General features: G+C 44.5%; 1 protein-coding gene across 1 annotated transcript; it reads right to left on the minus strand.

The window, feature by feature from the left end:
• Nucleotides 1–3,769: 3,769 nt before the first annotated feature.
• OTOP1 (otopetrin 1) lies at nt 3,770–24,319 on the minus strand. Its single transcript, XM_028744891.2, has 6 exons — nt 23,823–24,319; nt 12,688–12,824; nt 10,862–10,920; nt 8,879–9,009; nt 7,338–8,284; nt 3,770–5,652 (listed from the first exon to the last, which is right to left on the minus strand). The coding sequence occupies exons 1-6, from the start codon at nt 24,223–24,225 to the stop codon at nt 5,482–5,484; spliced, it is 1,848 nt and encodes a 615-aa protein (XP_028600724.2). The 5' UTR covers nt 24,226–24,319; the 3' UTR covers nt 3,770–5,481.

Below are 24,319 nucleotides of genomic sequence, written 5' to 3' on the forward strand. Positions count from 1 at the left end.
AAACGCCGTTTCCCTTCCCGCCGGAGCAGTACCTATTGATCTACTTGCACTTTGACGTGCTTTCGAACTGCTAGGTTGGCAGGAGCTGGGACCGAGCCACGGGAGCTCACCCTGTCTCAGGGATTCGAACCGCGACCTTCTGATCGGCAAGTCCTAGGCTCTGTGGTTTAACCCACAGCGCCACCCATGTCCCTTTTTAACCATTCTCTAAAAGAATGGTTAATTAAATTTAGGGGAAATGGCAGAGATGGTAAAGACGACTAAATGTGTTCACAGTCGAGAGAAAAGAATTCAAGGGTTTCTATCTATGTTAAATACCACCATCTAGTGGATAAGAAACATAATTTGTTATAAACTAGCAAATAAGTGATTGGGATGCTAATATCTGTTTTACCTCAGGTAGCTGACTAGCTTAGGGGGCTAAGCAAAGGCTGTGTGCACACACAGCCCTGTCCTTTAAGAGAGGGGAATAGCTCAGGAGAAACAGCTGCTACACCCTAACGTTTCCCATCTGAGACACTTGGCTTGCTGCTTAATGTACAGCCAGTTCTGACAGCTCCAGTCACATTCAAATTGTAAGGGCAACAAAGAGAGCCATTCTCAGTTACTCTCCCACAGTTATTGAGTGCCTTCACCATGGACACTCCATTCCTGAGTGATTTCCAGGTCTTGAAAAACTCTCTGTGCAAACAGACCTTTGGAAACCTTGGCTCTTGAAAATGTGGATATATGTTAGTGCTTAAACTTTATTTGGCTTAAAAGCTTTAACAAAGTCTTTCTTGCCACCTCTGGTTGGAGTAGCCTGATGAGCAATAAATCAAATGTAGGACTGAGCCAAAAGCTGTCACAGCATAACTTTGGGCTTCATGGGGCGGGGGCAAAACCCAGGCCCCCAAATGGGGCATTTTGCCAGTTGTGCTCAGTTTGGAGGCGTCCTTTTGGAGCTCTTTGCTCTTTGCAATCCCTTTTTGTTTTAACCACTTTGAATAATTTAATATCATCAGCAAACATGGCTACTTCTCTTCATACCCTAACTCTAGACTGTTTCTGCAAAAGTTAGAAAGCACAAGTTAAAAAGTGGTTGGAATGTGTCCTTGAAATCTGATAATGATGCTTGCTGCATTGATGGAGGAGAAGGTGTATGTGCAAGTATGTGCAGGTGCTAGTCTTCTGCACAAAGGGGGAATTCCAAATTAATTGATTGGTCCACTTTTTCTTCTGGCTAATCCATGACAGGTATATGTCCCTATAAAGCTGCCCAGATGGGAATGTGATCCTCAGGCTGAAAATGATTCCCCACCTCTCTTGCAGATGTTAAAGTGCTTGAGGGACAGAACATAGGCATAAAGGTAAAGGGACCCCTGACCATTAGGTCCAGTCGTGGCCGACTCTGGGGTTGCGGCGCTCATCTAACTTTATTGACCGAGGGAGCCAGCGTACAGCTTCCAGGTCATGTGGCCAGCAGGACTAAGCCGCTTCTGGCGAACTGGAGCAGCGCATGGAAACACCGTTTACCTTCCCGCCAGAGCAGTACCTATTTATCTACTTGCACTTTGACGTGCTTTCGAACTGCTAGGTGGGCAGGAGCAGGGACCGAGCAACGGGAGCTCACCCCGTCACGGGGATTCGAACCACCAACCTTCCAATCAGCAAGCCCAAGGCTCAGTGGTTTAGACCACAGCGCCACCTGCATCCCTGAACATAGACATAGGATGCAGCTTATGGGGCGGAGCAACGCTACCCAAGCATCATCTTCTGAAAATGGTCTTCCAGGTAGGAACTGAACCATAGAAGCACAGTGCCTCTCCTCCCAAACCAGCCTCCCCAAACAGATGCCCTGGTTGATAGTAATCACAAACTGCTGAGGGATCCAGGAAAAATGGCAGGCTCCATCTTCCACTGTCCTAGCATAGGTAGTGACCAAAGTCATTTGAAATGAGATGGAAATGGATCAAAAAAGCCAAGAGTAACTGGAGTTGCATGACCACCAACTGCTTGAGAATTTCCCCCAAATGTTATATTTGTGACCAACTTGGATAGATCATGAAGGCCCAGTAAAGCCTTTTTCATACATGGAGACAACATCACCAAGACTAACCCTCTTCACAAGGAGGCCCAGCCAGTCAGCTTATGCTGGCCTGTGTAATAAACCAGGAGGGGTAAGGATTAAGTGCCTCCATACACTTGTCCTTGGATTACGGCTACTGAAATGCATCTAATAAAATCTGACTAAAGGGTGAATGGAACACATTCATGGGTACAGTATTCAAAGTAATATACAAATAGATGCAGATGTTTATCCATGCAATAGTCAAGCCTCAGCAGGCCTCTGAGGGTTTTTTAACAGCTAATAGTTGGCTAAGATGGAGAAGACACTGCATCAAAGGTGGAGCAAAGGTCCCACAATCAAAGGTCACCTGCATCAAAGGTGGAGCAGAGGTCCCACAATCTCTCGCCCCATATCAGCCTGGAGCTGGTTCCAGTTGGGACCAGTTTAAAAAATCAACAAAGGGACGATGGAAAAGGAGAGTGCCCTCTGCCTACCAAATAAAGACCATCTGTCCCTCCCACCAGGTGCAAGGTGACAGGACTTTGGGAGTAGAAGTCAACTCTCCAGTACACACACTCCTTTAAGCCCATTTAGGATTGCACAGTTAGGCAGACAGTGAAACACTTTTATGCCTTTGACTTTGCACAGTTGACCTTCCCCAGATTTACGCTCTTCAGCTGCAACAAAGACTGGAAATCTTTAGTACCTTTTCCTAGTTGTTGGACCCCAGTTTAAGGCAGCATATTAGGACTGCAGCTATTGTTAGTCAAAGCTCATCATCTGAAGATCTCAGTGCTAGGGCAGAACAAGATGTTATTTCAGCAAAGCATGTTCAGAAATTTGGGTGGGAGGAAAGTGCACAAATTGGACATGGCTATAATTATTTCCTTTCTCTTGAAACCTCTTCTTTCCAGTCAGTTTTCTTCCATGGATTCAAAAGATGAGTTTCTTCCCTTTGTTACACTTTTGCACTGGGTTTTCTTTCTACTAGAGGAGTCCCAAAATGTCTTCATGGTGAGCATTAACACTGAAATAATGTATTTACAAGCAAACTGTCCCTTGTGCCTATCAAATGAATGAAAGAAAAATGTTAACCTTGTGACAACCAAATTGCCATAATTATTTTTTTGCCAGACGCTAGATATACAAGAATAGGAGTAGGCAATGTGATACAGACACCACAATTTATCCAATCACACTTAGACACTTTAAAATTCCATTGTTTTCAAAGGGAGAACTTTCAGCATGTGCTTTACTCTCTCCCATTTAAATCAATGGAACTTTTAAAATGGTGGGGATTTTGGCTGAATCATACCCAACATGAGTCTACAGTGCACCGTGAAGAAATGGCAGGATTCACCTAACCAGCCCCATTAGCACAAGCCCTAGATAAAGACTTCCACTTGCTTTCGCACCCCTCTTCCCACAGCACCCTCAGAATTGGTTCTGGGGGTGTCAGGAGAACCCCCAGAGCAACCTGTGTGTGGTGGGGGGAGAAGGAATTTCATACTGCCTGGCAAGCTGGGATGTTTGCACAGGCAGAACAAATGGAAGAGCACAGTGTTGCATGTCATCCAGGATGTTTAGGACTGCCATTTACACATCAACAAAAAACAAGGACAAAAGTGATATACATATGCTAATTTATATATACACATGCAAATTTTAAAACAATTAGTATAATTTAAATAAATAAATATATCATCATCTGAGGGAATATTGTAATCAGGTGACCAGTGCCTACTCAGTTTGCTGTCCGGGTGCTAAGGGCCACTGGCTGCTCCCTCCTCATTCAAGGAAGTTCGCCATGGCAAGGGGAGGACCAATCTGGGCCCCATCCATGGATCAGAGAAGCAGCGGCTTCAAAGAGTTTGCTTCAGCTCCTTCCTGCTAGACAGAACTCTGCTCCCATTGTCAGTTGCCCTGAGACTGCAGAAGCCAGGGTGTGTGGAGAAAGATAATATCCCACCCCCAATCCACCCCCAATCCATTGGCCAAAGGATAAGAAGGGCCACCAACTGCTATTCAAGCAACAGAAGATCAGCCTGGTCCAAAGAGAAGTGTCTGCGTATAGCTTAGCACTTAATTCTGGCCTTCCAAACCCAATTTCCCTTATCCCTCCATTACACTTCCTATCTCTGCGCATCCAGTGTCCTCCCAGTGCCTGTCTGGGCAGGGATGTGTCTTTCATTTTTATTGATGTGAGTTTGAGAGATGATACTTTTATGAAAGGTTGGATCAAAAGAAATAAATAGGGGCTCCTTATGGTTCCCTATCTTCAAACCCAACTTGGATCAGACAGCCCTTTGCATAGAGAAGCGTCCTCTGTCGAGAAGAGCGCATGGCCATCCTGGAGTATTTTGACTTGCAGGGCTAACACTGCCACAATCTAATCTATCAACCAGACTTTACAACATCAGCTTTGTTTTGGCAAAATGAAAGTCTCAACTCTTAAGGAAATTAGCTTTCATTATTTAGTAAGTTCACACACAAATACAAAAATACATATAACAAGTACAAAGCAATTGTGGCATCCAGTATCTAGCCATGTCTGTCTTGTGAAATGTTAACATAACATTGTTCTCCTATTTTTCAAACATTAAATTGTCTGCTCAACCAATCCAGACATTTTTGAGTCCCACTGGTGCACGTGCTCGCCTGCCATTGCAATCAGCAAAACTTAAATGTGATTAAATGTGGCTAGATTCATGAGCTTAGCCAGGATTTATGTTGTGGGAGGGGGACACCCCCTTGTCAACATCCTCTGTCTGGTTCTGTCTAGCAGATTCAAAATGAAATGTCTCAACAACAGTTGTTTTAAATTACTTTCTTTTGACCCAAGTGCTCAGAAAAATCTGTCAAAATCTTTCTACAATTTCTACTTTTAGTTAAGTATTTTTATTTATTTACTTGATTACGGAGGCAGCTGCCCCCCTGGCTATGTCCATGGCTAGATGATGATGATTACAAATCTCTAAGAACGCAGAGAAAAATGTGTCTATATACATGGAATTGGTAATGTGTTTTATTTTCTAACAGGGGAGAAAAATAGCCAGGGAAAGGTTCAGTCTTATTTTCATTGACTTCGCCATATAGAGACAATGTATTAAATTCTTGCCTACATTGTTGTGGCAGGAGGGACTCATGAGGTATTAGGAGTTCCACCTTGGGTTGCCCCATATCCTCTTTTTCCAGGACACGTCCTCTTTTTCATAGGTAGAGTCGTCATAGTGATCCATGGTTAAAAGTAGAAGTCGGCAAATGTGTCCTCTTTTTTGCTCTTCAAAATATGGCACTTGTCAATTGTCTGTATCTTCTTCATTATCCTTTCATTCAAACTGCACACTCTACTTTGGCCAAACATTGGCTGCTGCATTCATGTTCTTTAGTCATCCATCCATCTTTCACTGTTTTTTTTAAAAAAATGAAATTCATGTTTTGCAAATGACCTCAAAAAGGGAAGCAGCTGAGTGCATCCGATAGAAAATGGAAAAAGGCATTGCAAGGTTAACCACCGTGATCCAAGGTTCAAATCCAAAAACCATTTCTTCCAGTCCATTGTCATACTCAGGGCGGCAGCCAAAAGCTGGTGGAATCCAAAGCTATGAATAAGAATGAAAGGAAAATAAATATAAATGTTAACATCCCGATGAGGTTATACAGGAAACAAATTTTAAGACTATTCATTCAAAATCTGACTCAAATTTCAGTTGTAGAATTTCACTTTTTTTTTTACTTTTGATTAAACTGATATGCCCATAGAATTCTGGTTGGCCTGTGCCAAGGACTTTTGCCTCAAAGTAACCTTGCCTGGCTTCCTCTCAATTTGCTTTTTAAAACTGGACCAATTTGGATCTGTTCAAGATTTCACATGACCAAAGGAAAGAGGTAATCATGATTCAGTTTAGAGTGTTTGGCTCCAGGGTAAAATGTGCCCCACCTCCACTATACCCAGGGAGGATTCTTCAGAACGCTTTGAGTTACATTCTGTCTGTGCTGTGGAGCTAGTTTATGCAATGCCAACTCTGAGGCTACTTCTGGGTGACCTCACTTTAGCCAGGAGTACAGCTAGGGAAAAATTGTAGATAAATGACTCTAGGCCACATTCAGAAGCGATAGCTGCTAGGAGTCAGAAGAATGGACAATGCCCAAAGGACAGCACCAGTATCCTCAAGGAGATAGGCAAGGGCAAACTGAAGAGCTGCAAACCACAGCAAGGGATACTGGTGTGGACATAACCACACCAAACTCAGACCCAGACTCAGACCACTTCTCAAGAATTATCAGGCCAATCCCAAAACAGTTTCTTCTGTAGGAAGCCTGAGGATCCGTAATGCTTTTTCATAAATAATATGCTATAAATATGCTGCCATGATGATCAGTTATTACTTTTCCCTTTCAGCTTTCAGTTGTGTCCTTCTCCTTCATATAGCAATTTACACATTGATTCTGGAGTAAGCACTGGAACATGAGCTGATCTAACTAGTGCTAGTATGAGACGAGCCATTCCCTAATGCTGGATCCTATAAACCAGGGTGGGAACCACTTTTGGCCATAGGGCAAATCCCAAAGTGACCCAACTCTGCAAGGCTGCTCACATATCAGTCGCCTGACATCATATGATGCCAAGTGCGAGAATGGTTAATCAGGGTAGGGCAGGTTAAGGTAAGTTCCCAACTGCTCCTCTGAAGCTGCTTGGAGATGCTGAGTGGTCCTGGTCACTGCCAAAAGCAGCGCAGCTTGCACTGAGCACCATAAGTTGCTTTCAGACTTCCTGCATTTGATTACCACTGATTAAAACCACATATTACATTAAAGCCCAGTTGAAAAAAATTGTATAAATCCAGTGTATGTAATCAAGGAAAAGGCTTCCAAAAATTAATAACAAAGACTACGAAATTGAAATGTGACTTCTTCACTTGCGTTTGGCACTGAAGTGAAATGTGTAGCCTGTGCTTGAGCACATCACATCCCATTTCAATATGATTTATCGGTGAGTTAATCAATACATTTTTCAACAAAGCCTTCAGCTTCCACAGGGATTAAATTTTAAATAATTTGCTCGACCTTGTTTGATTGGTGTTTTCAAGGAAAGTAGGCACAGTGGGAGGCAAGGTTAGCAATGCCTCAACTGGTCTCTGCAGCTGGGCTTTGGATAGCATTCGGTGACCAGGGTCGTCTCTTTGAACATCTCTACAGATCAAAGTGCTGCTAAACTAGCTTTCGTTTGTTTCTAATCAGTTGGCAACACTGGAGTAACTGCCATTATTTTTGCATAATAACTTACCGAAAGATTACATAGGAACAAAAATGCAGCAATATTCTTCAGGATGTTTCTTTTGTTGTTGACAGAAGAATTTTTGCTATAAAGTGAGAAATCAGAGGTGGAGGGAGTAACTGGGGTGTTGCCTTGACTTTTGTCTTCATCTAGAGCATCACTTCCACTGTTCTCAGGCAGAATATTATTTCCATTAAACATGTATGGTGACTCTCCATTTTGAATGCCATCTATTCCATTATATATTTCTTTGTAAGAAGGTGCAGGTGAAAGAGTATTTCCATTGGACACAGTGAGTATACGAATTGTTTTAATGTCATCATTAACCTTTTCATGCTCACGGTGTATGGATTCAATTATAAAGAGGTTCTGAATATATTTCTCAAATATAACAAGTATGGAAAAGGGCAGATTATACCATGTATATGCAGGGTGAGAATCAGCACAAATAATTGCAAGGATGGAACCCCAAGACAGAAGCCAGGATCCTGAGGCAGCCCCAACCAGTAAGTCTGCATCAAGTTTCCTAGCTGGGTTTTTGGAAACATCCAATGATTTTTCTTCAAGCCGGTAAATCAGAAGAGCGACTATCCCAGCTGCACACATCATTGTCAGTACTGCAATACTATACAAATAAAACATAATAAGTGCTATTTCACTCTTTATTTTTGAACGCCCAATCTGAAACAAATAGACAACAACAATTGCTATTGTTGTGGTGAACACAATCAGTCCTAAAATGGCACCCAATGTTTTCCCTTGAAACTTGAATGTTATCTTGTGTTGCTGAAGGTGTTCAACTTTGCGTCCAATATTCTTCCATAGCACATAGAGCATTGTGGATGCCATAATGTGATACTCAATGTTGAAGGGGTACAGGTAATATATTCCTTGGGAAAATATGGAGCAGAGGACTGTGGTGGTACAGTTACACTGTGGCTCATGGTCATCCAATTCTAAAAAGAAAGAGTGAGACCAAGACATGAGATGGCATCACATTATAAATATTAATTTTCCCCAAACAAATTGTGAAATATCAGCCAAAGAGAGTTTGGTGCCTAAAGTAGCTGCCCAAAAGGGAATAGCTTTACAAAAGGGACAGCTACTTAGATAAAGCAAATACCAAGTTTATAAGGACAGAACACAAAAATGGCAAAGATCAAGGCATGATTAAGCTCACTGAGTTCAGTGAGAGATACATAAGCACATTTTTTGCACCAATATTGAAAAATTTGCACCAATATTGAAGCAGTTACATGTTTTAAACACGATGGGTGCAGTTCGGGGGGTGGGGTATCACTCCTTCCTGTTAAAGGCTTTGGCCCAGGAAGAGACAGTGAAATACTGGAAGCAAGCCACTGGCTGTGCAGGTGGTCTCATCAGGAAAGGTTTGGTTTCTTGGACCATTTTCTTTTCTTCCTTGAGGAAGGACTTCCTGCTGCGTTCTGGATTAGTTGTAGTTTCCAGGTCACCTTCAAAGGAAGCCCCACGTAGAGCGCATTGCAGTAGTCCAAGTGGGAGATAACAGGATAGCAAAAAAATTATCTTACCTAATGTTATGTTTCCAAATCCAAGAGTGATTAACCTTTCCTTGTGTTCATTAAGTTGATGCTTTGATTCTGTTAACACACCATTTGTCCACAAAAGCAAATTTGTAAATACAGAATGGATCACTCCAAACCTGGAAAACAAATAAAGCAAATAAGTTATTGACAACATTGTATAAAGCATATCAGTGAAGTATTTTATTTTCCAGTATTTATTATTGGTGAACAAATAAAGAACACTACAGTCTATGTGTTTCACCAATCTTTCCCTGTTTACATGATGTAACATAGACAACAGTATGGCTTCAAATTATACCTGTCCACCTATTACAGATTTGCACATCACTAAAAGTTGCATATTGGTGGCCTGTGAGAATTTAAATATCCTAGGGATCTTTGACAGCAGGTTCTCATCAGCAAACTACAATTCCCAGGACTCATGAGAGCAGATATGACAATTAACTGGTATGAAGCTGAAATAACTTTGTAATATACAGTAACTCTCCGAAGAGAGAGGGTTTTTTTAGTCCTCATTAAAAAAAAACTATCAGAGTTGGGAGATAGATCCCGTCCCTAATCCTTGTTTACTGTGTCTCCAATCAAAGAATGCCATTCTCTACATCAGGCTTCCTCAAACTCGGCCCTCCAGATGTTTTGAGACTACAATTCCCATCATCCCTGACCACTGGTCCTGCTAGCTAGGGATCATCGGAGTTGTAGGCCAAAAACATCTGGAGGGCCAAGTTTGAGGAAGCCTGCTCTACATGGTACATCTCCACCCACCTAACCAAAATTAAAATGTTATATAACCTGTTCAAGTCTTTGGGGACAGATGGAGCAGAAAATATACTAACTCACACTTCAGTACTAGTTTTCAGAGATGTCAGCATGCCTGCTCGCAGATGGTAGTTAAAGGACAGGGTTCAGTATTATGCCAGAGAAATAAATATAATGCTTTGCTGAGATAATAATAAGGGATTTTGGTGTTTCATAGGTGGGAAGGAATGCTTACCCTTAGCATTGCTATGCTGGTGATAAGATTGCAGAAGGCCTGCCAGTTTCAACAACTATCCAGAAGAATACTGGTACACAAAAGCAGGCCTATGATGCCAGATCACACTATTAGGGTCTGAGAATCTGCCTTTCAACCAGAGCTGAAGTGCTGCTGTCTGAAAAGGTATCCTGTGAGCTTTGGAGAAGCGCTCAACATTCTGAAATGTACCACTCTTCCCCAGAACCTCATACAAATTGCAATTATTGGAAGGACAAATGGCCCCCATAATTTCCAGGGGAGAAGGAAATTACTACAACAGTTTCCATCTGTCACCAGAATTAGAGAACATTCTGACCCCTCATAGAGTTGTAAATAGCACAGTTTTTAAAAGGGAAATTTAGAACTGCCCAGTGGTGTGTGACTATAATTTGTGCAGCAAGCACAACCTATTTCTGTGTTTTCTTCCTAAGTGCTTGAACACTTTCTTGCTTACAGTGATACAGTACTCCATGGTATTTAGAAGTCCCCACAGAGTGGAGAACATCTTCAGAACTGGGAATCGACAGCACCAGTGCAGAAGAGTGTTTTAGTGAAGCTTCCTGCATGAGGCAGCATGAATTACAACAAAGCTTTATTTGGAGTAAGGGATGTTTTAAAAACGAAAAAGAACAAGAGAAACAAAGAGCAGAAACGCGATCACGGTGCAACAGAATCAAGGCAAGTTCTTCAGGGGACCAAGGGAGAGATGAAGCAGCAACTTCTGTCTCCCATGGAAGGACCACTTCAGGAAATGAGAATGGACAACTGCTGGCATACAAATATTAGGTTTCTGGGGGTCCTTCCAACTGAGGATGCTGTAATTTTAGTTTAAAAAATCAAAACAGAGATGTAAACTATTATTTCTAAACATTAATATAAACATTTTCAGTACCAGTAGTTTCTCACTGATATTTCCCAGATTAAAAATATAAGGAAGATTATATTCATTTTACCTCTCCAACATTTTGAAGGATTGGATAATATCCTTTGCATGGGACCATAAGAAGTATACCTGAAAACATATATGAAAAAATAACTGGGTCATTTGGGAAAGTGGTACTATTTGCTATGAACAAATAAGATATGTCAGGGATGAACACCAAAGAAAAATGTGCAAGAGATCACAGGAATACAGATTTACTTAGGTGTAAAGCAGCTCACAGCAGCTAACCCAATGACAGGACATTTTACTTAAGCCCTATGCAGATGAACTGCTCACACATTCGGTCAACACATTATTCAAATTCTTTGCTATATAGACAATGTTTTGTATTAATTCAACTCCTCCTAGCCACTTCAAATAGACAGTACCAAACTGAGGGTCAAGTACAAGGATGCATACACCGGGGTTCCCTCCTGAGTGTTCTGGTTATATATGCTGTATAACCAGATGTGTGCTCTGTAATTTATTTTGTTTGATCATTTTAAGGCTGAGAAAAACAAGGAACAAAAGACTGAGACTAAAGGGCCATGGGAAGCATTGCAGTTACAAAAGGGGTTTGGGGGAAGACTGGGAGCCTTTGTTTAGTTTAGCTGTTTCAGACCCAAACCAGTAATAGGAGTGTTATTCTCCTTGCTTCAGGTTCTTAGATCATGCCCTTCACTGTGATGTTGCAGTATTTGCAAGAGGTGTATTATGTGGCAATTATATATGGTTGTATCTTTCCCCCCTTCCTCTGTGCAGCTCTACAGTATATACGGAGGGGCTTAGGTTACCTCTCTGCTTCAAGGTTGACTGCATACAGAAGGAAAGGATATTTGTGTTGTTCTCCACAAACTGCATATACAGAAGGGCAAGAAACAAACTGGCTCTCTGTCTGAAGCAGGAGACCATTACTCCACTCTATTTGCTGGGAAATCTGGCCACTTGCCATTTTCTGCTTCATTGCTAAATATTACTTTGTCAAATTAAAGGTTTCTCCGTGTGTAAAATGTTTTGAATCCAAATGTACTAGTCACTGTCAAGCTGGCAAGTACCTAGAACCAGAAAAATATAGTAAATGACTTTTCACCATAAATTTCATTTTAAAAAATTCCCTAACAGGCTAGTATTTCACAGCTGTCTTTGTGCTGTTTGAAAGGGACTTATGTCCTTTGATGGAAGAGAAGATTAGAAGGGCCAGTCAACTGAGCCAATGAGCCAATGTCTTAGGCAGCGGTGGCAAAATAGTTATTAAATTGTCCCCCATTTAGAAAGAAGATTAATGCAGCATAATTACATGGCTTTAATTAAAGAGATTTATAACAGTTTTCATCCGAGGCAACATTTGAGACATAGCTAACATTCAGCGTGTATGTTTAATCCATTATTGCATTTTTATGTGTACATTTGTAAGTGCGGGAGATTTGTGTTTACGTACCCGCTCGACACTGTATAATGTTGATTCGCTTGCACAAGAGAGGCATTGATAACCAAACATATTCTGTTTAAAATGGCAGCCCCGTGAACCTGAGAGCATGTTGCATTCATCATGTTCAAAAGTAACCATGTTTAAGCCAGATTCTGATTGCGGAAAATTCTGAAACCTCCCTGGAATCAAACAGAGGGAACTGGAGGGAATCGTGGTCAAACAAACAAGGACGCAGGAGCTCCCAGCTTTCTCTGCCTATCTCTTCATAATTCTTAATAGTTCTAGCCTGGCTTTTGCTATTTGTCACATGGTGAATATTGAACAAGACTTGAAGATGGTGGGGTTTTTTGCTTTGCTTTGGGACTGTGCTGCACTATCTGAAAAACACAAGCGCACAGATAGGAATAATCAAAAACCAATGGTTTTACCTGCAGCAGTGTATGTACTGCATGTGTGGCAGGAAAAATACCTTCCGTGACTGATAAGCAATCTGAATATCCAACAAAGTATCCAATTTTGAAAGAGTCCATAATTAAAGTAATCGCTGCAAACAAAGTAATTGCACCTGAAAGAAAATTAAAAATATTATAAAATGTCATTAGGAGGGCAACATCTTTATATGCTACAGACAACAAATAAGAAGAAAAACACTAATAGGAAAATTAATGTGAAGATAGTGAAAATGTAAAGAAATAAACCTCTCACGCCTGTGGACCCTGTGTTTTTAACATTTTATGACTTGTGGTTTTATTGTATGGTCTTATGTTTTTATTGCTATAAACTGCTTTGCTTTTTTTAATGCTACAGCAGTATACAATTTTTTTTTAATAAATAAGTAAACTCCCTTTCCTGCTGCCTCATTAAACTCTGAACCATTCATGGGTAGTGGCACTGCTTGTAGGAAGTGGCTTTAATTCTGTTACTGTTATTTAGAGCAGCATTTCTTAACCTGCGGGTGGATTGCAAAGTCTGTGCAAGTAGGTTGTGGTTGCTAATGTACAGGCAACTCCCCCTTTGCGCGGGGGTTGCATTCCAAGGCACTGCACACACACACCTTGGTGGGGTGTGCTTAAGCCTGCCCCCTTCTGCTTCCGCCCCTGCCCCACCCTGCCCCCCATTCCGCCCCCTTCCAGGCCCCAAAGCTTGTGTGCAAAAAATTTTATGGTCACATGCATGCCAAACACCTGCAAATTTGCCTTTAAATTCAAAATAATTATTGCTTGCAATCGTCAACTGGTATGACGAATACAGCACCTCTTACAGCTTTTGTTTCGTTGGCTTATTGTAATATTGTATTAGCACTAGCATTCAAACATTGGAAAGGCTCAAACTTTCCAGTTTAGCACTTGGGAACTGCTCTCTGGCAGCTGGTGGGAGATCCAGTCACCATTTGCCACAAGGTGCTCATTGGTGTTAGGTAAATTTTTGCTTGGATGCATCAAGCAATGATTATAAAATAGGCAAACTTGCCATTAAAATGCATGAAACTGGGAAAGTACTAAGGTCCAAAATTAATGTGATAATAAATCAATAGGTCACCATACTATGTAAATTTGGACTTGTGGGCCACCATGCGGGGGGGGGGGGGGAGTTGGGAACCGCTGGTTTATTACTCTCAGAGCCGTCTTTCCCATAGGGCTTAGTGGTGCGTTGCGCCAGGGCACCGGCCTCTCAGGGGCGCCCCAGCGAGTGGGGGAGCTGCACGGCTTTACCAGTGGCCTCCCCTTTCCCTGCACGCCCGGCAGCTGCACCCCGCCAACTATATGGCTGGTGGGCGCACAGCTTCCCTCCCAAGCCTCCTCGGGAGGAGAGCGATCCCCAGAGGCGTAGGATGGAAGCTGCGCCCCGCCAACCATATGGCTGGTGGGCGCACAGATTCCCTCCCAAGCCTCTACGGGGGTCACTCTCCTCCCGAGGAGGTTTGGGAGGGGCACAACTTCACTCCCAAGCCTCTGCGGGGATCACTCTCCCGCAGCAGCATAGGGGAGAGTTGTGCCCCCCTCCGCCATGGCTGGCAGTGCGCAGCTACAGCCACCCCAACACTATCCGTGGTAATTAGGGGGCGCTGGGCGGATATTTGCACCCCGGCGCCGCATCTGTTACTCTGTTTTTTAAAACTTATCAATCGCTCCAGTCTCTTAGGATCAGGAGAGCTAGAAATTGAAGTAAACCAAATTTAAATCCACAACTCATTTTCATAAGATTAACATAATTACCCAGGAGTAAATGTATGATGGATTACAAATTGAGGACAAATTAAGCCAGAAGTCCTTAAGCAAACAGAGCTTCTTTGTTGGCTACCACCTGCAATTCTGTGCAGTTACCTGGATGTTAGTCACAATAAACACAGTGAAATTTACTTATCAGTAAACATGCATTGTAAATATATTAATCAGGACTTGTACTTGCACTGGGAGATTTTAGGATATGATGAAAGACTTGCTGTGCCAGAAATACACCTCTGTACCACCAGCAAAACTCTGTTGATGGAGAGACCAAAACAGGGGTGAGAAACAAACACCACATCCTATATGTTTCCCAATAGTGATTTTGCCTTTGATACAACATTATGCCAATTTAAGAGGTGGCAGAAACAAAAAACCACCCATTGACCTCAATGGAGCCCTAGGTAAAGGTAAAGGGACCCCTGACCATTAGGTCCAGTCGTGGCTGACTCTGGGGTTGTGGCGCTCATCTCACTTTATTGGCCGAGGGAGCTTCCGGGTACAGCTTCCGGGTCATGTGGCCAGCATGACTAAGCCACTTCTGGCGAACCAGAGCAGTGTACGAAAATGCCGTTTATCTTCCCGGGAGCCCTACCCCCCACAAAAAAAACAGTTCCCCACTTCTCATCTTCCCTGCATATTTCCATCACAATAGATCAGACAAACTCTGTACTCAACCACAGTACTCCAACAGCAACATAGTGTATTATGTATTTATTTATTTAGTTTCATAAAATTTCTACACTGCTTGATTGAGGGGGTTTTACAAAGCAGCTTACAAAAGGATAAATCAAGAAAATCAAGAAAAAAATTACAAGAGCACTTAAAAGCATGCAAAAGTTTGAATACCAAAACAGATTAAAATTACCAAAATACTAAAATTACTAAAACAGATTAAAATATTAAACACCAGCAGGGAGACATCTAGTTTTAAAAGGAACACTGAACAAATACAGGAAGGGCAGATTGCTAACACTTGTCATTGCCAAAAAGTTATTATAGGCACTTGGTCTCAATACTCCAAACATAAACTTCCAACAGCAACCCCCACCCCACTCTTAGAACTTGAAAACAAAGACAAAGTAGCCCTCCAGCTAATTGCTGTGAAAATCCCACAATCCACGCCATACTGTAAACTGCTCTGTGGTCCTCCGATGAAAGGTGGTATACTATAGACATTTAATAAATAATAGTAAGATAATAATATATTCCTTGGCTAAACACTCCTTCAATCATAACAGCTAGAACCAGTGTCCGCCTTTGCCATACATTCACTACAGGCACTTTAGGAGTGGGGATTAGTTAAATTTACAGCCAATTCGTGCTCCCTGAACATCAAACAGAGGATTGGCTTGCATGGGTGCAAAGGAATGCAACATCCTGTGTTCACCTCCAGCCAGACCATCCAGAAGCAGAGCTCCCCTTTCTACTCAACAGACACATTCGGCACCCCATACCTTGACCTCCGGGGTTGGGGAGTGAAAACATTACAGTATTTCTACTCCCATCCAGCAGAGGGCAAGGTCAATAAGAAGGGTGGCTTTTGGATCTCAGTGAAGTGGGACCAAGACATTGCACTCCATCTCTACTCCTGAAATCATGGAGCTAAATGTATGGCTCAGGGAAAGAATACGGGCCGACTTGCCCTAGAGCTCAAGGCAATCCAGCCCCTGCAGTCTCTGGGGCTGGTCATCCTGCTCACTCTTCCTCCACACCAAATCTACTGAGGAGGATCAGAGTGCATTTGGAAGATATGAGCCATGGAGGCCGGCTGAGCACTTCAAGCCAAACTCAGTCTTGGAGCTAGAGATTGTGAGGCTTGATCTCAGCTGGTTTCTCCTCAGCCATCCAAATCCCCTGGCCTGGCCAGCCATTGGCCAGGGAAGAGGGGGGGTAGTCCAAACTGCTGCCACTATTCTTCTGCAAGGACAGGGGGTCTCTAACAAGGGGGGCTCTTTCTTCTCCCTGCATTAGGATAACAATCCATTTTATTATTTATTTACCACCTTTCCTCCAAGGAACTCAAGGCGCTGTACCCCACACACTTTTGTCCCTGCAGCTCTGTGAGGCAGGTGAGGGGACTCAGCATCACCCCAGCAAGCAACATGACCATGTGGGGATTTGAATCTGGGTCTCCCCAACCCTAGTTAAACCCTCTGCTCACTTACACCCCATGGGCTACACACTCGCTGAATGGGAAAAGATGCCTAAGGGTTAGAATAGTTGTATTTTTCTGGGGACTATAAACACATGGCTGTACCATTTTGGAAACCCAGCACTATACTGTTAGCAAATGCAGTAAGAAATTTCAAAAAGGCATATGTTTTGAAGCAGGAATAACTTCCCCATATCACCTTATGATTTTCAGCCATTAGTTTATAGCTTCTTTGTGTATGAGTCAATGCCTTAGAAGAAATTAGGACTTGCTTATGTAAGTATTATCCTTAGCACGCATCTGTGCATCGCCAGAAACCTGTCATTCCATGCTAAAGGAAGAAATACTGTTAAGTAAAACTTGTTTGGCCTGCTCAACTTCCTGCACTTGTACCTCTCCAGCCCCCCGCCCTCCCCAGGCTAATAGCAGCTTCCGAGTAATTTACAGCATGGCAAAGGGCATAGGAGGAAAGGGTTAAACCCCCTTCAAAGTAGCCCCAAGGAGCAACTGACTGTCATGGAAGATCCTAATTATGCTTTGCCCCCCAGATATTTATTTCTGCTGGCTCATTCTATTACATTTTACAACGCAGCAAGAATAACCTTCCTCAGAACGCCTTTGCTTTCTTTCTGCTACATTTTGCAATGGGTTTCCTTATTTTACTTTTATAACTCTCAGAATTTTTTGAAAGATAAAGTGGGTGCTTCCTGGGGTTAAGGACATGGGCTACACAGTCCTAACCTCACTTTCCTTGTAGTAAGCCCCCCTGAATTCAATAGGACGTATATTTGAGTAGACATAAGATAGGACAGTGCTGTTTCATCCTGACCTAAACACATTTACTCAACAATAAATATGATTCAAGCTCTCATGGAGAAAGAGAAATACTTTTAAAAACAAAATTGAACTGGATGGGCCTTCCTGTGATCAAGGCAGATAGCAACCTGTATCTCTTTTTAGGCACTTATGTGCCTGTTGTTGTTGTTTAGTCGTTTAGTCGTGTCCGCCTCTTCGTGACCCCATGGACCAGAGCACGCCAGTCCCTCCTGTCTTCCACTGCCTCCTGCAGTTTGGTCAGACTCATGCTGGTAGCTTCGAGAACACTGTCCCACCATCTCATCCTCTGTCGTCCCCTTCTCCTTGTGCCCTCCATCTTTCCCAACATCAGGGTCTTTTCCAGGGAGTCTTCTCTTCTCCTGAGGTGGCCAAAGTCCTGGAGCCTCAGCTTCACGATCTGTCCTTCCAGTGAGCACTCAGGGCTGATTTCCTTCAGAATGGAGAGGTTTGATCTTCTTGCAGTCCATGACTTCTTGCAGACTCTCAAGAGTCTCCTCCAGCACCAGAATTCAAAAGCATCAATTCTTTGGCGATCAGCCTTCTTTATGGTCCAGCTCTCACTTCCATACATCACTACTGGGAAAACCATAGCTTTTACTATACGGAGCTTTGTTGGCAAGGTGATGTCTCTACTTTTTAAGATGCTGTCTAGTTCTGCAAAATTCCTATCTTCCCAACATCCTGACCTAATAATTTAACATCTGTAATATATATCACGTATATATCATGTGTGTGTGTGTGTGTGTGTGTGTATGTGTGTGTGTGTAATTTACTTACTGTATATATATTGTATATAGTTCCTTACAGTAAGTAAATCAGTACAAATATTTGCTATACAAATTAGCAAACACAGGACATAATAACAATTGGTATCAGTGTAGCTTACTTATCATGCATACACTGGACTGCAAATGTGACATATTCTCAAATGCTCTTTCCAAGCCTGTGCTTTTTCCAGTTTAAAGCAATCCTAATATGACTGGAACATAGAATATTCTGCTGTTACCTTTATGCAATCCTGTGCATAAAGGTAAAGGTAAAGGTGAAGGTACCCCTGACCATTAGGTCCAGTAGTGGCCGACTCTGGGGTTGCGGCGCTCCTCTCGCTTTATTGGCCGAGGGAGCCGGCATACAGCTTCCGGGTCATGTGGCCAGCATGACTAAGCCGCTTCTGGCGAACCAGAGCAGCGCACGGAAACGCCGTTTACCTTCCCGCCAGAGCGGTACCTGTTTATCTAATTGCACTTGACGTGCTTTCGAACTGCTAGGTTGGCAGGAGCAGGGACCGAGCAATGGGAGCTCACCTCGTCACGGGGATTTGAACCACCGACCTTCTGATCGGCAAGTCCTAAGCTCTGTGGTTTAACCCACAGCGCCACCCGTGTCCTGTCCTGTGCATACTTACTGCATAATTACTGATTTACTTTGAGTTGATGCTGAACTCAATGTTAACTTGGTTAGAACTAGGCTGCAAGAGTACAGTTCTATGCATACATTTGTGGAATAAGGCTGCAGTCCTAGCCATACCTACTTGAAAGTAAATACTGTTTAAATCAGTGGTGCTGACTTATGTTCCACTGGATATGATGGGCTGCATATCTAGTTCAGAATAAACATGCACAAGATGAAACTGTGGCCAGATTCTAATGGTGCAACTGCACCAAGACCAGTGCATGCAAGGACTCTTGAGTTTTCTTTATTTTCTTAACTCTCCTAGAAGGAAAGTTATGAAGGAAAGTGTTCATTCACCTTTCAGTGGTTTTTAGCCAATGAGTGACATGAAGTATTTGATTGATGACTGATTTGTTTCTACATCGGGTTACAGGTATCCTGCCCTGAGCTTTATTTCACCCTCCAGGTCACTTTTTTATCTTGCTTCTAGTCCTTGGAATGTCCATAGTTCCCTCTCTCCCTCTCTTCACTGAGATCAGGTACTCTCTATAAATTATGTTCTACAAATACTACTAAAAAATAAGGAGGGGGGTGAGTCCCCTCCCCCACACGACAAATGCAAAATGTGTAAACTTTGCAAAGAGGCTTCGGCACGTCCCATGCTAATACATGCTATGCATGCATTATATACTTGCTATGCAGTCCAGGCATTCATACACTGGAAGTGGCAAACCTGCAGAGAACAGCTGATTGTGCACCATCCTGGCCTTTGCCTGGTCTGTCTTCCCAGACAGGAAGTGTGTGTTTTTCTGCATCAATTTCTTTGACCTGACTGATACCTGCCTGCAGCTAAGAGTGTTTGTGCTGATTTTAGTGTGGGATATTGCTTGATTGCTGGCATAGGAAACACAGCTGGGTTGTGTTCCAGGGCCTGCCTTACTATAACAACAGACTCAGCTGCATGCCCCCCCCCAGGAGAAACACCACGGGATTTTACCCTTTGGGTTGTCCCACAGGAGCAGGGGTGCCCCACACTGCCAATCAATTATAGAGCTGTAGGCCATGTGCTGTGGGAGACTGGTCTCTGACCCTCACCAGGCTAAGAGCCTGGAGGAGGGGAAGTTTGGTTTGGTGGGGTTCCCCCATAGTGAAAGGCAGAGGGAGACACGTTTTGGGGGATTTACCATCTACTTCCTGATAGTGTGGGACATGCATGATGCTGCACCTTAGCTTACAATCTGTAGCCCTAATCTCCCAGCAGTATGTGGCAGTGCATTGATGCATCAGGGTGCGCAGGTAGCAGGGAATGGTGAAGATGCTGTCCAAATTTCTCTGGTGGTGGGAAGGAGTGGAGAGGCTGACTACCATCAGCAACATGTTTAGTCCCTGTTCCTTATTCCAGCCCACCAACTCCTCTCAAAGTCACTGGTAGCAAAGTGACTGAGCCCTCTGGTCTGGTGGTGCTGTTGCAAAATGCCAGCTCAGTCCACAGTAAGACTATGCGCATCCACGACTTGACTGCAGATGAATGGGCTGATCTGGCCTGCTTTACAGAGACTCAGGGGAGTGACCTCCCCCACTGTGCCCAACTGGTTCTCAGTACTGCGCCAGCCTAGAATGGGGGAGTGGGGTTTTAAAGGGGGTGTTGCTGTTGTCCATAAGAGCAGGAAACTTCTAACACTGGGATGGACTTAAGAGGGTCTGCACCTGGTGGTGAGCCAGAGAGACAGATTGGGGAAGCTGCTGATCTACTGACCAACCTGTCGCCCAGCAGGATCCTTGACCAGGCTGGATGAAGTAGTCTCTGGGGTACTGATGGAGGATCCCATGATGGTAGTTCTGGGTGTTATTTCCACCCAAACTACTCCCATGGTAACTTCCTTCATCATTCTCCTCCCACAATTTGCAACAACTAAGCACCCTTTTCACTAAGTCCAGTTATGAAGCCACCATCCTCTCCTGTTCTGCAGAACCTTTCTTGACCCTGCTTTCATCTTCACCCCATTCCCAAGCCTCCCACTCCCTCCTTTCATGCAACCACCATTGTTCCCATATTGTCACCACCACCCTTTTTCTTTCCTTCTCTCTCTCTCTGAACTCTCCCTTACACAGAGATCGCCCCCATTTCCATGCCTTCTCCTCTCTCCTATTCTGCAGCCCCTTTGTGCACACACCCCATGATGATATACACCACAGTATCTTTAAAATTAATAGCACCATCTCTGGGGCACTCACAAAATTTTCACTGTGGGCGCCCCACTGGGTGACCCAACGTGGCACGTGCATGACGTCACACAGTGAGCCGAGGCCTGATAGGGCCCATTGCACCCTTCAAAAGGCCCAACAGGCCTTTCAGAGGGCCCAACAGGACTCGTCATAGTCCATGGGAGGGTCCAACGGGGCCCATTGTGCCATATGACATCATGTGCATGCTGTGCAGCACCATGTGACATCATGTGTGTGATGCGCCAGGCAGCCACAATGTGGGGTGGAACCTGGTGTGCTTGTGTCAGCATGTATAGTTAGAGAAGGTTAAGTTCAGTTGGAAAGTTGTACTTATCTGGGTATTTGCTCGTTAATAAAATATATATTTAAAATTGCTACATTGAATCTGGAACTCCATGTTGAAGACCATGGGATCAGGAATGAAACACATTGTGTGAAGGTAAAAGGTAAAGGGACCCCTGACCATTAGGTCCAGTCATGACTCTGGGGTTGCAGCGCTCATCTCGCTTTATTGGCCGAAGGAGCCGACGTACAGCTTCCGGGTCATGTGGCCAGCATGACTAAGCCGCTTCTGGCGAACCAGAGCAGCGTATGGAAATGCCATTTACCTTCCCGCCAGAGCGGTACCTATTTATCTACTGGCACTTTTGTGCTTTCGAACTGCTAGGTTGGCAGGAACAGGAATCGAGCAACGGGAGCTCACCCTGTCACGGGGATTTGAACCGCCGACCTTCTGATTGGCAAGCCCTAGGCTCTGTGGTTTAACCCACAGCACCACCATGCGGAGACAGCAGAAAAGAGGAAGGGTGTTTGAGGACAGCAAGAAGGGAGAAACACTGAAAAAGCTGGCTGTTTTAAACAAAAACAGAAGTTTAATTAAAGCAGGGGTGGAGGGACACTGAGAGGAAAATGACAGCTTTAAACAACAGCAGATGTTTGAATAAAGCAGGGATGGAGTAATACTGTTCACTGCATACTTCACAGTTGGAGTATAGTTGTTGTGCAATCTGTTGTTGTGTTGGGAGTTTTTCTAAGGAAATGTTGTAGTGGGGGGGGGAAGGTAAATTGATTGTAGTAGCAATTTGCAGGGAGGGGTGATTAGTTGTTTTCCCATCCATGGGAGAATCTGTGGGTTCTGGTGTGCGTGTGTCAGGAATACTGCTGGTATAAACACTTAAATGGGATTTTGTTGTTGTTGTTCAAAATGCTCAAGGCAGCATACATGTTCTCTCCCCTCCCCCTTTCCATTTTATCCTCACAACAAGCCTGTGAATAGGTTAGGTCAGGGGTCTGCAACTTTTAAGACAAAAAGAGCCACTTGGACCCGTTTCCGAAGAAAAAAAACGGGGAGACGCAAAACCGGGAAGGTGACGTCGGGACGGTGCGTGACTAACGCACGCACCGCCCCCATGCGACGTCACAGCCAGTACAGTGCCCGCCACAGTTGGGAGTGTCGGGGCGCACAATGCGCCTCCTCCCCTGGCTAGTATCCGCCCCGGAGCCGCGGCAAAGGTGTAAAAGAGCCACATGCAGCTCCGGAGCCGCGGGTTGCAGACCCCTGGGTTAGGTTAAGGGAAAGTGATCCGACCAAGGGCACAACATGAGTTTCCAGGCTGAGCGGGGATTTCAAATCTCTTTTTGCTCAAAAAGGAAAAATAAGGGGGATAGTACTTATTATGAGGTACTAATAAATAACCACAACAAATCATAGATTCACAGAGTTGGAAGGGACCCCGAGGGTCATCTAGTCCAACCCCCTGCAATGCAGGAATCTCAGCTAAAGCATCCATGACAGATGACCATCCAACCACACATCCAAATGAATACACTGCATGATTTTTAACTAATTAAAATTTGAATTTTCCCAAGCAGGATCATCTGAGCAAAATTGTTGTAAATCTTAAATCACTTTTAATCCCCTCCATCTGGAACACCACGCCTGGTCTTGCACCGAATGTAGTATTTCCAGCTTAAGTTCAACAGCTGAAAGACCTACAGTAACGTGACTCATTTGCAACTCACGAAAGTTGTTCCTTGTATGGTTTAGGGTTGGCATTGGAGGACAGCAGGGCTCTTGTGCCCCTAACAGCGATGTGGCAGCCTGCAAGCAGGTATTAAACAGGTGCCGCCTGGACACCATGACTTGAAAGAACATTTGCAACATAATCCCCCCCTCAAAGAGTTCTGGGCGCTGCAGTTTATCCCTCACAGAGTTACAACTCCGAGCAACCTTTAGCAAACTACATTGTCCAGAATTCTTGGGGGGGGGGGAGTGTGCTTCTTATGTGCTTTAAAGGCATAGAGAGTAAGCCTTTTGTAGCATGGAAAGACAATTATAGGGAAAGCTTCACCTGTTGAAACTCTCTATTGGATGTTTTATTACTTGTGTGCGATCCCTGATTTATTTCGGGGCACTCCACACACCTCCCCCATTTGCCAAATAAGTTACGAGTTTGCATGTGACATAAAGCGCATGCAAATAGCATCTCTTTCGGCGGTGCCGCAGAGCAGCATGTACATGGGGCAGAGAAATTCCTGTTGGCCCCCTTGGCTAGATGGCGGCGAAGTCCCCTTTTAAAGCCCCGCAGACTTCAACGGTGCCTTCTCTGCCAACTGCGGAGCGCGCCAACGCCGCAGCCAGTAGCGGGCCGGGCCACTAGCGGCTTGCGCGCCCGAGCCTCCTGGGAGTGGAGAGGGAGCCTCCCCCCGCGCCCCGCGCCCCACTCACACTTGAGCCAGCGCGCCCCGGCGTGCGTGTCCTTGTCCTGGATGAGCCTCTGGTGCGCGTAGCGGCGGCAGATGTACCAGGCCATCCAGAGGATCTGCAGCAGCATGAGGGTGGTGAGGTAGGAGAGGACGGCGCTCTGCGAGAAGCCCTTGGCGTGCACGGCCCACGCGAACATCAGCAGCAGCCCCGCCAGGAAGAGGTGCAAGCCGTACTGGCTGCTCAGGATCTCGGCGTTCTTCTCGGGCGTCTTCCGCAGCAGAGCCAGCCGGCTCCCCCGGGGCGAGGGGGGCGCAGGGCCCTCGGCCGCCACCTGCTCCAGCTCCCAGCCGCCCTTCTGGGCGCCGCTCTTCTTGCCCCTCGCGGGGGACCCGCCGAGGCTGCCCTCCCGCCCTTCGACGGCCATGTCTGCGAGGCAGAGGAGGACGGGCTCGGCTCGCTGAGGGGATGCCGCGCCACCTGTCAGGGCTCCCGGCGGCGGAGTTTCGCCAACTTCTTCG

Source organism: Podarcis muralis, chromosome 9, assembly GCF_964188315.1.
Source record: "Podarcis muralis chromosome 9, rPodMur119.hap1.1, whole genome shotgun sequence".
In the NCBI taxonomy this organism is placed as follows: domain Eukaryota; kingdom Metazoa; phylum Chordata; class Lepidosauria; order Squamata; family Lacertidae; genus Podarcis; species Podarcis muralis.

What these genes read in the sequence shown, in the direction of transcription:
- OTOP1 (XM_028744891.2), bottom strand. Translation starts at nt 24,225, where the DNA reads ATGGCCGTCGAAGGGCGGGAGGGCAGCCTCGGCGGGTCCCCCGCGAGG. An exon ending in CGGGGCGCGCTGGCTCAAGT is followed by an intron (nt 12,825 to 23,822) that starts GTGAGTGGGGCG and finishes ATTTTCTTTCAG; the next exon opens with GTGCAATTACTTTGTTTGCA. An exon ending in CAGTACATACACTGCTGCAG is followed by an intron (nt 10,921 to 12,687) that starts GTAAAACCATTG and finishes ATATGTTTTCAG; the next exon opens with GTATACTTCTTATGGTCCCA.